Below are 14,954 nucleotides of genomic sequence, written 5' to 3' on the forward strand. Positions count from 1 at the left end.
TCTCACATTTATAAATTGGGATGTGCTGAATATCCGTTATCTGCTTTAAAATAAAAAAGTAATGTCAGTGTACACATTTTCAGAGAAATTGGGTGATTTTTAATTAGCTGTGAGCTAAAATAATCAAAATAACATGTTAAATATTTGAAATATATCACGTTTGATGAACCTGTTTGAACTGAATAGCTGAAATAAATTAACTCTGTGATTTTTTTTTTTTTGTTTGAGATGTGCAAATTTTCTTTTTTGTATTCCTTTTGTATGTAATCACTGAATAGTGTTTAATCCTAAATTGTTTTAATGCCACTAAAACCAGCCTGGAGTTATGCTTTTTTCTTTAAGAGAAAGCAAATGACTCTGGTACAAGCTGGGCTTGTGCCTATATGCTGATTGCACACGTTTTTTGTTTTTTTTTAATAAGAAATCTAATATATTTAGGTGTAATATTTTACACATTACAAGTTCAACCAAATGTGACAGTGACAGGTATGGTTATTAACACCCTATGGAGCTGCAGGCTTGTTAACTGAAGAGTTACCAGCTGATTTGACTCATTGTTTAAAGTGTTTTCATATGTTTAGGTCCGAATGTTTGGAAATAGATTTATTTTTTTCTTATTTCTAACAGATTTTAGCAATCCAACTTCAATTTTGTTGCATTAGTTTACAACTAGCGCAAATTATCTTGAAAGGTTCATTCATACATATGAATAAGACTCCTAATGTTTAAACTAAAGTATTTATTTAATTTCCTTAGGCTTTTTATTTCTAGACAAATGAGGTCTGTTTAGCTCTAATCAGCTGTCACGTTTCTGATCATTTATTCATGTATGTAAATCAAGTGTTTTTTGTTTTTTTTTGTTTAGTTGTAGTGTCGACTGTCCATGTTGGATTTGTTTTACAAAGATCTGTGGATGGAGATGAAATCACGTTACGTTTACACTGCTGAGGTTCAGACTCATGTTTACAGCCTTTGTTACAGACTTCATGGACGTTCCCATGAAGGTTCAACATGGATTTAAGCCCTGGAAAGGCTGCAGATTGTATTATTGTTTTATGGTCTATTTAATTAAATAAATAACTTATTCATTGTGAAAGCTGTCTTTTTGGTCTTTCTTTTTGGTCTGATGCTGAAGGGTTTTTGAGGAGAGGTGAGTTTGACTGGCAAACATGAAGTGTAATGATATCTAAGGAGTTTCACGCCCCAATAAAACTTTAGGTAACAATTTAAGACTCTTGGAAGAAAAGAGGACATTCAGACTGGAGTTCTCAACGGTTTTTAATGGCTGAAAACAGGGAAAACAAAGTCTACCATAGACAGTTTCCTTTAATTTGATAACAGCGTCTTCTGTTAGAAATTTTTATGCCTGGCTGTCGATCATCAAGGCTCTCAATTCATCTCCTTTACCATTAAATTCAGACTATATTGAAACCATTTAAAGAACCATTAAGGATCACATGCCTTTTCATCCATCTCTTCTGATTTCTAAATTTGCTATGACTTTCCATCAGGTCTCTTGAATTATGTACGATATCTAGAGCATTTTTTAGAACTCCCTAGAAGTCCCTAACTTAAGTATCATTTCATATTTCCAACTCTGGTTAATTCATTCCTAATTAGTTATTTGTACATTTATTAAAAGTGTTTTGGAGAAGAAAAAAAATGTTTCAACTCGGATCAAGTTCTTCTTTTGAAAAATAAGTTAAAAAACAAACACATAAAACCTCACCTAACCCTTCATTTTACCCCCTCCCCACCGTCCCCCTGCAGTTCCTTAAGGGCCTTATTGAACTTTGGCCTGTGGCACGGCCTCAGCAGTCTCATCTCTTCGGAGCGAGGTCCTTTGTGCAGCCGTGGGGCTCTCAGGTGCAGGACTAAGTAAGATCCGTTTATCGCCAGGCCCGGTTAAGCAGTTTGACTTCTGCCAGGCGTTTGCTGATCATGGTGGCGAAGAACAGGGCAAAGAGTACGCTACTGATGAGCATGTAATCGTAGTCATCTTTTAGCACATCGAATTGCTTTGAGGGATAAACACGGGTCTGGTAGATGTCGAGACCATACGCCACCACCTACAAGGGAAAGACAAAAAAGATAAAAAGATTCAGTCCTTTAGGTCAGTGACTAAAACCATTTTTTTTTTTTGTATAAATCTAGACAAAACTCTGAAAACAACATAAGAATGATTAAATGACAACCATTTTTGCTTAAGAACAAAATATAAGTTTATTGGAGGAAAATCAAATTCCTCCGTTTTTAATACATTCTTAAACTGTCCACAGTCACAGGGGACATTTGGAAACAAACCTAATGAGGAATTACGATCTTGGCACAACAGCGATAATCTAAATGCTGAGAACTCAAGATGTGGTTCTGCAGCCAATTACAGTCTGTTAGCTCCATTAATAAAGACCACCTTCTATCTTATAGTGGGGAAGGGGTAGTGCCTGGCTGCAGTCTGGATCATAACTCCACCCAACACTTAGGGGATTAGCTTGGACCTGTGGATTGTGACATTAGCCCAATTTATACAACCCTCTGAAAACCGATCCATTTAGTGAAGTTACATGAAAGTCGGCTTTTGGGAAGTAGATACGACAAAGGATAGTCTAATCAGGGTTTGCAGATGCAGGAAACAATGACAGGGGTTGAAGTTCATCACACTTCTAAGCACAATCATCACTGGAAATATTATGGCACGGTAGGGAAGCTAGTGTTTTTATGAATGTCTGAAATTTCATGATTAAAGAGACTGACTGTAAAAAGTTATGAGAACTGAGCCAGAACCGAAACGCGCTGAGCCGTACTGATGGACTAAACCATTTTAGCGGAGTTCAGCTGTGTGTGGTGTGGTCCAGGTTAGTTCTGCGTACTATTTACACTCACTTATCTCTGTTACCGTGCTTGGAGCGATCTTGGCACGGTTACAAAAGGGTAGCGTAAATAGGGTTATAAAGACCAACATAACCACAATGGCTGACAAAGGTGGTTATGCATAAATCCTCTCTGACTACTAAAGCCAATATTTGTAAATAAATAGATTGTCTTTTTTATAAATCGTCCAATCCAGTAAATGCCACCAAATAAAAACCAAATTCCAGAATAAGTGGTTTGTGATTTCCAGATAGGATCTATACAGCATAGGAGGAATCTGCCTAATCAAAACACAAATACTATTCCTTACATATTAGACATAATTTAGAAGAAAATAGACAGGATTTTCAAAAGTATAAAATGTCTTTTTTAAAGCAATGTTGACACAGAAAAATAACGAACAGATAACCGTTACTTTTCCACTTTTGCAGGATTTTGGTACAGTCCAGCCTATTGGCAAAAAGCCACCATAACTCTCACAGAAAAAAAAAAATCATCTGAAAAAAAAAAATCTTTTAAGAATATGTTTATACTATCTATTTTAAAAGACACTTTTCTCTAAATTACATCATATTAACATACCAAAGATGGCCTTGTATTATTGAATAATGAGAATTTTTTGGGGGAAAACCCAACCAGCTGTTTTAATTTCTATCTAAAGTTGTTTTTTGTAAAGCAAGGCTCACCAAGCAGGTAGACTCCAGTCCGGATGGCGCCGTGTAAATACCTCGCACTCTCGATACGCTCTGATTGTAGTTGATGAACCACTCTGTACGGATGATCAGCTCTGGTGCGTATGGGATAAGGTTTTCTTCCCTGTAAATAAAATCTGCATGTCAGATTTAGAGTTTCACATTTTTTTAACATGTAGCTGAGCATAATTGTGATGTTTAAGGCTAATCAGACATTGTTTCACAGCTTTTTAGACATTAAATTGTATTCATCCTCCCCCTCAGGGTTTATTCAGAAAGGTTTTCAGAACATGCATATATTCTTCCTCCCACATCTTCACCGTACACTACAGTGCATACAATTACAACAAAATAAATGAAACTGCATGGTTTTAATGTGGCAAACCCCTGTATTTGGGAAGCACTGCAGTTCAGCTCAGTGTCAGACCGCTTCTGACTGGACCTACCGGCTCTGCTCAGTTATTATCTCTGGCCTGCGTGGGTCGAGGAACATTTTTGGTAATGAAAGAATCCCCCCAGATGGCAGACCAACTGTTACAAATCAAAAGAAAAAAAAAATTAAAGTAGCTAGAAACATTGCGGTTTACTCACACAGACTATAATTGGAGGACAGCAAAGAATAACCAATGGACCTACTGAGAATGTGGCGACTGGTGATGCCTTTCTCAGTCAGGGTGGCCTCCATGGTGGAGATGGAGGAGGGGAAAATGTAGGACTGCTGAAGCACCTGAGGGGCGTGTGGCCGATCCAACGAGCTGAAGACGGTGCTGTTGTAGAGCTCCATTCCTTCGTAAAGTTCAATTACAGAGAACTCCTTCCTGCGAGACTTTGTGCTCCAGTATTCATACTGTGCAGTTGGACAAGAACAAGAGGTATAATCTCTCCCTGAAGGTATTCTCCATGTTAAATTAAAAACACAGAGAACCCATCCTTAAAACTGGTGACATTTGTGACTGAGAAATCTAGACTTGCTCACCACAACCCAGTTTTCAGAGTGAACAACATGCACCGGTCCTCTGGCTTTTCTCTGGACGGCTTCATGGATGATGCGGCCAGTCACACCATCGATGAGCAGGATCCCAATGAAGCTGCGCTCCTGATGCATGTCTGTGCTTTCTGTCACCACTGCCAGCAGGTTTGGGTTCAGGTACTGTTAAAGAGGAAGATAGATAAGAGCATGGAATTTAAATACTTTAAATTGCATATCAGAAAGGGAAAACATAGTTAGATGATTATAGATCACTAGATAACCAATGACAAAAATAAGATTGTGCTTTTAACCATTTTTCAAATATGAATAAAGGCTGTAGAGGTTGTTATTGTACCTTATACAGCACGCTGCGGTCTCCCATTACTCGGCCCTGTGAGTGCACATGCTCATTGGGCCTTTTCCCTTTAACAAAGACAATCTTCTGTACTTCTGTTGGAATGACAACCTCCCAGACCTGCTCAGTTGACAAGTCCTGAAAGCATAAACATCATCAAGGTTAACTCTTTTTCATTATTAGAGCTTTTTTTTTTATCTTGCAGCTCACTGCAGGAACAAGAAGAGAGCAGATAATTGATGAAGTTTACCGTTCTCAGTCTGTAACCAGAGAGTCTTCCCTGACTGGAGTCGACAAGGAAAAAGAATATGGATGAAGCCGTTTCCTGAAGCTGCTGCAGGACATTCTTGGTTGAAGGAAAGGCAGAAACCTGCAAGAAAATAAATTATAAATAGATGAAAATATCACAGCTCTAAACTAAGGATACAACCATTTCATGGGATTCTAAGCAGAACAAGTAAATGACAACAAGAGGAGTTGATCTGGTATGAATACTTGCAGCTGACCTTGTACTGGTCATCAACGAGAAGCAGGACCTTAGCGTAATCCTGGTCCATAAGTGGGAGCATGAGAGACTGAAGTATTGGCTGAGGTAGGGCAGGTGGTGTGACCTGACTCCTCCTTCCAAAGATGGGGTTAAACACATGAAGAGTAGCCAGGCCTGTGTCCTGTAACCCACCAAAAAAAAAAAAAAAAGATATATATAAAATTTCTGTTAATAAACTAAATCCTCTATAACAGAGGTATAAGAGACTCCAAGCAATACAGTTTAATGTGGATATTGAATGTAATAAAAAAATACTGAGTTTGAACACTGGCCCCAGTTTTTCATTAGATACCTTGTCTTTGATGAGCAAGGTGCACTGCGGGGGGTGGGGGAAGTGTGCAGTGGTCCGCTGAACCATCAGTTTAAAGGCAGCATTTGATGGGATGTTATCAAGGTAGTGCTTCCACAAAATGGCCCCCGTCTTGCTGTCTATTCCAAACAGCTTAGCGGGAAAAGAAAAGCAGGAATCAACAATATGTTGAATGTAAACCTGCCTCAACTTAAACTACATCAAACCTAGCTGAACATCAGCAACTATGGAGCTCTTTACATTAAGATCTAAGGATAAGCTTTCAGCTTTTACCTTTCCAGAGGATGTAACCATAACCATCATCTTCTGCAAGTTGAACTCATCTCTGGACAGGTTGTCGATGGAGATGTCGTTCTTGACTTGACTGCGGGGTTTCCGAGCGTCGTAGAAAAGCTTCCATAGGTGAGCTATCCAGGCTTGCAGCATGATGAGCTGAGAGGACAGCCTCTTCAACACCATAGAAAACAACCCATCTAAACAAGATCAAACATATCCTGTGAACTGGTACTTCAAATGCCATCACCCACTTTCACATTTTTCAGCTGAATATAAAAAAAAAAAAAAAAAAAAAAAAAAAAAAAAAAAAAAAAAAAAAAAAAAAAAAAAAAAATTAAGAATCAAGACAGAGATGTACTTAGAGATCAGCGACTGTCGGAATCTAACAATTCTTAGCTAGACTCTGGGTTCAGATCAGTAAACATGGCAAACGTTAAAGCCTTCAGGTTGCATTAAAAGTATCCATCTTCACAGCAAAACGGTTTTATTTATTTCTAATAGTTGCTATACTTATGTCGAATCTTTGTAAAAAAAAAAACAGATCCCGAATTAGCTATAATGATAGCTGATGATGACTTGATCACTAGCAATGTTCATTTAGTTTTTAATGCAATATGTGCCTCAAATGTGTTTTAGAGATGGTGAAGAATAACTGCAGAAAGAAACGTGTTACCTTGAATGGCTGAATCCAAACGCAGCAATAAAAACAGAACAAAACAGATGTAAAGATAATAATTCAAGCAGGTGAATCACATGTGAGCTGCTTGTTGGGAGCGTTTAGTGAAGAGAAAATATAAACCACTTTGCTGGTGGTTAAATGTAAATTAGGGAATAAAAATTTAATCATTTACCGGCCTTTTTGCCGAACTCGCCCTCCAGCTCAGCTTGTGTCCCAGTGAGGGGAAGATCCACCATTTCCATTGTCACCACATCTGACAAGGCCTCTTCTCTTGTCCACATGACACGCCCTGGAAAACAGGTCTCATTATTTATGTTATCACTCATTCTACCTTCCACAGCCTGTGGAGGCCTACAGGGTTCAGAGCTTTCCACTCACAGCAACATGGCATGTTTTCCCTTAAGGCTTGTGGAAAAGGACAGAACTATTTTGCATGCAGGAAAATCTGGGAGTCTCTTGTTATCCACCATGTTTAAAAAGTGTGACCTTTACTTTGATATAATCATGGGGCAAGGAATGGCTCAGTAGATAAATGGTATTCTAGAGATCATGTTTTGAATAATTCTCAAATACAGCCCTTATAGAGGAATAAGGTTCTTCAAAAACCTTTAAAACCTACCTTTAAAACCACACCTAGTTTTTTTTTTCCCCCTCACTAAAATATGACAAAAAGACAAAATATTAAAAAATATCTTACTGATAGAAAACAAAAACACTTTGGAGCTAAAATGTAATTCAGCCACTATGAACCCTAGGTTTATTCATGACTCATATTCTCCTGGGAACTAAACGAGAACAGCAGTGGGAGGAGACAGAAATGTTCAGTACAGTATGGGACCCTGACATTCTTTATAGGAGGGCATCTGTATTCAAGCTCCGCACAATTTATAAACAATCTAATTTGTTCAGATCAACATTTAACATCACAGGATTGAGCTTTTTAGTCCAATACCAGGATATTCCTCCTGTGTGCTTGTAGATTACTCCTGTTTTTTCCATGCTGTACAAACAAATGCATATAGAGTTATGGGAACTTCCCCTCAATAAAACAGACATGTGATGTCAGATCAACCATCATTAGCTGACTGCTTCCTGATCAAAAGCTTTGAACATAAAGGAGGCTGCTGAGTTCTTTTTGTTAAATTTTCCAGATGCATTCCGGTTCCACCATGAGATCAACAAGCAAACATAGTGTCCTGATTCACACTTCACATCGTACAACCTGGAATAGGGTTGGAAATGTCAGAACGGAACATTGCTTATTGGTGATGAAGCATTCAGGCTGCATCATGACGACATCTTTACAGCCTTCTTCAAAGGTAAATAAAGTCCCCATTGAGCTGTAACATCCTCATTTTAAACTGATGCCTTCATCTACATTTAGAGACGAAGTTTCTATGAGCTATGCAGAACAGTCAAAACCAGTTAAAAGCAGGACTAAAAAAAAGCAAAGAGTGGGGACTGTTAGAACCTGCTTTTCCTTCCTTTACAATACCTGGTTGTTGTATGAAAGTCAGTGTCTGGTCCTCCGTCTGCACCATGACCCTGTAGCCAACAGAGTCATCTTTCTTCAGGAACGCTTGGACATGTAGCTGTGAGACAAAAGCTAAATCAATACCAGCATATAAAACTCCTCAAAGCAGCACTGTGTAACTTTAAGTCTGTAGAGGCACAAGAGCCCTAACTTCTGTTCCTTCAACTTACGTTGGCTTAATGCTAAAAACACTACGGTGGACTGTAAGAAAGTCTGAATTACATAATTGAAACACACATGGCTTGTCAAATTAGGACTATAGTATAAAGGTCATTTTGAATAAAAAGTATTTGTGCATTGTAAGTGTAAATTTAAAGTTGAAGAGAGAGTTTTATTATGAGTTTATAATTGTAGAATAAAAAAAAAAAAAAAATCAGAAGTACAATTTGTTTTATTTTTTTTAACACCTGTTCAAATTTTAAGTACAAGTATATTAATTGTGATTTACAAGTTGCACATCAGAAACCTCTTACATTCTCAGTTTTTCTCAAAATGGTCCAGAACTTATGTTGCAAAACTTTGTGCATTGTAACTTTGGAGCTTTGTAACTGTACAATTTTTTCCATCTTTCACAATTTCAAAGAAATTTACACCTGTTCAAGTTCTAAAGTACAAGTACACAAATTGTGTTCTGCGAGTTGCACATCAAAAATGTCTTCCTTTCAGTTTTGCTCCAGTTGATCTAAAAAAATGGTGCAAAACAAATTATAAGACAAACAGTTTTGATTTAAAGTTATCTTCATACTATAGCCTCCCGAAAAAGAACAACAAAAAACAAATTCTGTAACTATATACAGCTGAAGCTCTCCATTATAAACCCCACGTCACACACAGTAAACACTAATGTATTTGTTTCCATAAGATGGTCTGGGTCAATATGTCTTGTCAAGCAAAGGATTGTGGGATTACTTTTGGCTTCTTAACGCCAAATAGGAAAGTTTGTGAGGATATACAGCAGAAAGCAGACCACTTAGGACCAGAATATTGAGGTCATTGAGTTACTTTTAAACACAAAAGCTGCATTTTACTCTCTAAAGGAAATACTAAATCGAAGAGTATAAATATCTCTGATAAAGTAAAGGTGAATTTTTTTGCCTTACAACTTTTAAGGTAAGCTTAGAGGCCGTAAAGCGGTGCTCACACGACCCAGCAACAGGTTGCACGCTCTCATGTAACACTGGAGAGAATTTTTTTTTTTTTTTCTTAAAAGGGCAGCCCGCAAAGGGCCTCGCTACACAGTAAGAGCAGTATATTGACCTGAGACATGTTTATCTCTAAATGCTGCTTTACATACAAAAACATGATAACTTAAAGATTGAAAAATAGTAAGATAATTTTAATACATTTATGTTTAAATACACATACCAATCTTTAGAATAAAAGTCTATTCACCTTCTCTGGTTTCCCTCCATTAGGATCCACAGTGAAAATCAGCGTTGTGTCAAGAAGTCTACGCCCCGTGTCAGCACTAAAGAGGTTAATACTGCAGGCCTGGGGGGTGATAATGATTAATTATATTTCATTATTTATTTGAAGAAAAACAAATGATACGGGTCTCATTGCTTACACAAAGAAGCTGACTATATTCAATAAATTAATTCAATGATTCAGTTTATGTCTATAGCACCAGTTCACAAAACCTGTTATCTTAAGGCCCTTAACAATGACAATTTAACCCACACCCAATATCAATCACTGGAATTAATTAAATTGTACACCATACATCCAGGAATAAGAGCGAGATCTGTGATTTACTTACAGTTTTATTTTTGGGTGACATAACAGCAGCTACAGTCTTCTCTCCAGTTGTTGCAAATGAAGCCAGCAAGGCCTAGAAATAAAGAGAGATAAGTCATGACATTTTACTCACAAGTTGCTGATTTTAATCATTTATCTTATGGTTGAGAAAACGGCTCTAAAATCATCCAGATAAACAAGCAGATAAATTACACTTTTTTCTTTTTTGTTTTACTTCCAACCAGAGTAGCTTCACTGGTTTCCTTCCGTTTGCGAATTGAACTAAAAGAATACAATATATATCTGCTTACATTTTTTTCTCCCCAAAGGAATTATAACACTGCAGAATGGAGCTTTGCACAATTTCAAGTTTCAAAGGTACATAATCTCCTATTAAAGAGCCCCCCACCCGCCCACTTCCCAAACAAAGTAAGCAAAGTCCTTCACATTATTATCAGTTGAAGGGAGGATACATACTGGGTTGAAGTCTCTTAATGTCACTATCTGCCCATTGTTCAACTGCAGAAGTAAATAGCGTTCAGGCCCAAGCTGAAGGAAGAACTCCGATAGAGGCTTCTGGGCAGCATTGGGCTGGTGTGACATTAAAGAGGGATGGAAGTCAGGGTCCGCTTCAAGCCCCAGTGACTGTAATAAGTTAAGGGGGAAAAAAAAGAAAACATTTTAAACAACAATGCCTCTAAAGAACTGATCCAGATAAGACAAATATGTAGAGTTATTTCATGGAAGTGTAAGGTTTTGTTTTGGTTTGCTTGATACCTGCAGCGGGATCTGTGTCATCTGTGTTTGCTGGTGTAAATCAAGTGTGTTTAGGGACATTGTTGTTGAGTCTGCACACATCAAAATCCCCTGACCAACCACTACACAGCTGGCTGGGATGTTGGACAACCATGGAGCTTCAACTGAGACCTGGAAAAATCAGCAACCAAAGAAAGGAATAAAATATAAATTGGTTTATATAACATTTTAATGTTTTTCCTTCTATGGTTTCTTTACTTGATGTAAATTTGAATACGTTAGGGAATACCTGCTTGATTATTTCTCCATCCTCCATGCTGTAAACTACAATAGTAATATGGGAATGGGGAACAACTCCCAACACAAGGACATGACCATTTCCACCCGAATAAACAGTTTGATAATCCACAGTTTCACTGTAAGGATGAAAACATAATATAGGGTTAATAAGTATTATATTCATAATGCCAGAGACGAGGGAAGTGGAGTCAACAGGTCGCATCTATGTAATGTATTTGTTCTACCCAGCCACTGAAGAAGGAGAGTCCAATCTGCACAGTGAATTAAATTGTGCAGATTGGACTTACCTGCTGTCTCAACTTCCCCATCTCTGCCTTATGCATAAAACAACAAAACAAAATAAGATAAATAAATACCTGTCTGGTAGGTTCTCTATCCATTTTTGATGCCCATTGGACAAATAATGAACAGAGATGAAAGCTTTCTTTAGAACAGCTACATGTTTGACTGTGCCTTGTTGTCCGACTAAAGAGGCTGATCGAAAACTAAAAACAACAAAAACAAAAAACAATAATAAAAGAATTTGAGATTGAATCCACATGAACAATCTTGGACTTAAAAAAATGGTTAAAAACCAAGCTGGTACTCGCCTGCCAGAGTCCAGCAAAACTTCCCAATTCAAACCACCAATGTTAACGTCCCAGGAGCGCAACACACGTCCATTTCCAACCACCAGTATTGCATCTAATGGTAGAAAACCAATTTTATGATCAATGATTACACTTGTATGCAAAGAGCAAAACTGAATGTTAATAAGATGACAACACCTTGTGCATGATGCAGAAGAGCGTCAATGTTTCCCTCTGGACCAGTTTTGTCCACATGTCTCCAAACTGAATTAGACATGGACGGGACAGTGTATTGTGAGTAGGAACAGAAAGATCAGACCATATGACAGCTAACAAGTGAAATAGAAATACTTACAAAGCTCTCCTGTCCTGGAATTTAGCGCTGCAAAAACATTACTCTCTGTTGCTACAAGGACCTTTTTGGACGACTGCATTTGTGTGTCGAAATGAGAAAAGCGAACTTTGCCTACATATTGCTGCCTCCTGTAAAGCAAAAAATGATTATTTTTTTAAATAACTGCCACAACTAATATGATTATCGCAAAAGAAAAACAGCCAGTGTTATTAAGATTAATGACATTAATCATTTGTATGTAAGAATTCATCTATACTTACAAATAAGCCGATTTTTCTTACATAACCATGTTTAAATAGCCAATTAATTTAATTTAAATGCTATTCGTGTTTCTGACAGGGTAAAAAAAAACATATATATTCGATGATTATTCATTGCTTTTTTAAAGATGTCCTCTCGTGAAAGTGCTCACTAAAACACACCGAGTCGAAGCTAACGCCTTGACAGGTGTTAGCATTAGCATCTTCAAATTGTAAAAGATATTACCTTAGAAAAAACGTTATTTTTTATAGTTTAGTGAGCTTTTCTTACCAGTCAAATTTTCCCACTTGGTCCTCAAATACAGCATGGACAACACAAAATATAATACACAATTCCAGCAACAGCAAAATTAGCTTTGCCATTGCAGCAGCTTTGACTTGCTCAACGGAAAGCGGAAGTCGGAAGTTGTCAGACTTCCAATTTGTTCCAAAAAAGGAAGTGCTGCCACCTACAGGTCAAAAAGAAGAAACGTTAGCTGAAACGATATAAAGGGCCAAATGTGCAGCAATGGAATATATTAATAAATTGTTTAATATGTATTTATAGATTTGTTCATTTCAATTAAACTGTGGAAAATAGATTATTTATGTACCTGTAATTAGTTATGCATCATCAATATTATTATTATTTTATAGCAAATGCTTAAAAAAAATTAGCTATATCTACAGATATAACTGAATATCAATTATAGACCTACGTAGCAGTCTATAGCTCCATCATACAGATTAGCAAACTTGACAGAAAAGATACATAAATGAGAAGTTTTAAATGCCTGAAAATTATTAGGAAAATAATTAATAAATCAATTTACTATGCAATTAACTGGAGATATCCTGTTGTTAACAGAAAAAACAAACATGTATTTATTCTATAACCTATTTAACATAAAACATTTAAATCCATTTAGTTTATTTTTTTAATCTAATTTATATATCTGCCATTTTATCTGAAACATCACATAGAACAAGTTTCATTTTGACGTCTACTGTATTATCTTTAAGGTATGTCATGTCTGAGAGAGATGAAAGCTTGCCTTAAAAAAAGTAAGCATTTAAAGCAAAAAACTAACTGCATTATGTTATTAGTGTGGCTTGCTCTTACTACAGCTAAACTTTTCATTTACAGATTTTTTAGAGAGAATTTGAAGGGTCAAAACATGTGGGAATATATTTAATTTACTATTAAAGGATTGTGACATTAATTTTGACCTAAAACACATAATAGTTATGCAGATTTGTTATTTTACAATTTCTGTATGTGCAGCTTATTGTTTATAATGACATGTTCATCAAAATGCCCCTGTCATTCTAATAATGCCCAGAAGTGTTTTTTCACTTATAATTATTTTTCTTTAATCAAACGGCATTTCCATGGACCTTTAACAAAACATGAAATAAAAATAACAAATCAAATCTTAAGATGAAAACAAATAAGAATGACATTGTTGGGTCTGCCTAAAGACATGCATAGAATTCTAATATAATGCAGTGATTAAATATTCTATTGGGTAAAGAAGTATTAATTCCACACAGTTGTATCTGTATTACAAGGCATAAAGTGAGAAAATGATTATTTACTTAAATAAAAATCCAAATATTGATTTAGTGATTTTTTTTTTTATTTCCATTATGTTTTAACACAATGTGACAGATGTAAAAAATAAATAAATAAAAAATACTTAATTATGAAATGTTTGCATTTTCATTTATACTAATGCATGATAACTAAATAAATATTTTATTTCAAAAGCATTGTTATTTAAATTCTTTTTTGGGCTGTACACAGTACACTGTAAACAATTTCCTTGGCTCTGATCGGCATGCAGTGGGAACACTAGACCCGGATTAACCTGCTAAATTGTGTGACACCATTGATTGCAACGTACGGACGTCAACACACAACACCAGTTGCTTCAGATCTAACAAGCTGAAACAACTCTGTTTACATTCTATTTACATGTAGCAGCACTGGCGGGAAGGATTCGGATAGATATTAGAGCGAAACATTGAAGCACTATTATTACGCCCCGGCTTCCTTAAATGTTGCCCTCAATTGTTTACTCTCCTGATTTCTGTAACACTGGTGACATCATGAATGCCAATCCAGCGTGATGGTGTCAGCAGACACGCAGCAGTGGGAGGACAGAGGCCACACAGCATGCCAGCAAGGAGTTAGACATGGTTTTTTTTTTTTGCCAGTGCGAAGGGAGACAAATGCAGATTGTTAGCAGGTCGACTCATGTTTGAAAAACCCAGTTTAACAGACCATTTTCAGTGGGAAAGAGGCAATAGGAAATATTTGACTTCTGCTACCTCTATCATTCAAATAATGTATTTATGATAATTTAAGGAAATAAATTTATGTGCAGAAATGTGTACAGTTTTTTTTTATAATTTATTTTAAACATATAAGGTTTGAATCATGTGTTTACTAAATCAAATATAGTTACACTGTGGATAAGAACTTATTACCAATTATTGAAATTTGCAAACCATTAAAGGAGAGAAGAAAATTGTCAATATAATCATTAGAACTGATTTTAAGAATAATTTTCATGATCATGATAAATCTCAATTTGATACTTAGAACAGTTAAGTGTTCAAACCCTTGGTTGTTCTGTACTTTATTTGATGTTTTAGGCAGGACAAATGGCTTAAAATATATTTTTAAACTCTGCTTGAGAACTATATTTTATATATATATATATATATATATATATATATATATATATATATATATATA

At 36.2% G+C, this 14,954-nt stretch overlaps 1 protein-coding gene across 2 annotated transcripts; it reads right to left on the reverse strand.

Moving 5' to 3' along the window:
* Positions 1-1,260: 1,260 nt before the first annotated feature.
* emc1 (ER membrane protein complex subunit 1) lies at positions 1,261-12,611 on the reverse strand. Of its 2 annotated transcripts, XM_015377800.1 has the most exons (23): positions 12,483-12,611; positions 11,952-12,079; positions 11,795-11,860; positions 11,618-11,711; positions 11,384-11,512; positions 11,017-11,143; positions 10,749-10,898; positions 10,449-10,616; positions 9,994-10,065; positions 9,627-9,725; positions 8,196-8,292; positions 6,873-6,989; positions 6,695-6,703; positions 6,019-6,218; positions 5,728-5,877; positions 5,395-5,556; positions 5,139-5,258; positions 4,889-5,026; positions 4,540-4,713; positions 4,200-4,410; positions 4,010-4,094; positions 3,558-3,687; positions 1,261-2,069 (listed from the first exon to the last, which is right to left on the reverse strand). In XM_015377800.1, exons 1-23 carry the CDS (start codon positions 12,572-12,574, stop codon positions 1,890-1,892), a joined length of 2,898 nt encoding a protein of 965 aa, XP_015233286.1. In that variant the 5' UTR covers positions 12,575-12,611; the 3' UTR covers positions 1,261-1,889. The 2 variants fall into 2 exon arrangements, with proteins under 2 accessions (XP_015233286.1, XP_015233287.1); XM_015377801.1 differs by lacking the exon at positions 6,695-6,703.
* Between the last annotated feature and the right edge of the window lie 2,343 nt (positions 12,612-14,954).

This window comes from Cyprinodon variegatus, unplaced genomic scaffold (assembly GCF_000732505.1).
Source record: "Cyprinodon variegatus isolate N-32 unplaced genomic scaffold, C_variegatus-1.0 Scaffold158, whole genome shotgun sequence".
Taxonomy (NCBI): domain Eukaryota; kingdom Metazoa; phylum Chordata; class Actinopteri; order Cyprinodontiformes; family Cyprinodontidae; genus Cyprinodon; species Cyprinodon variegatus.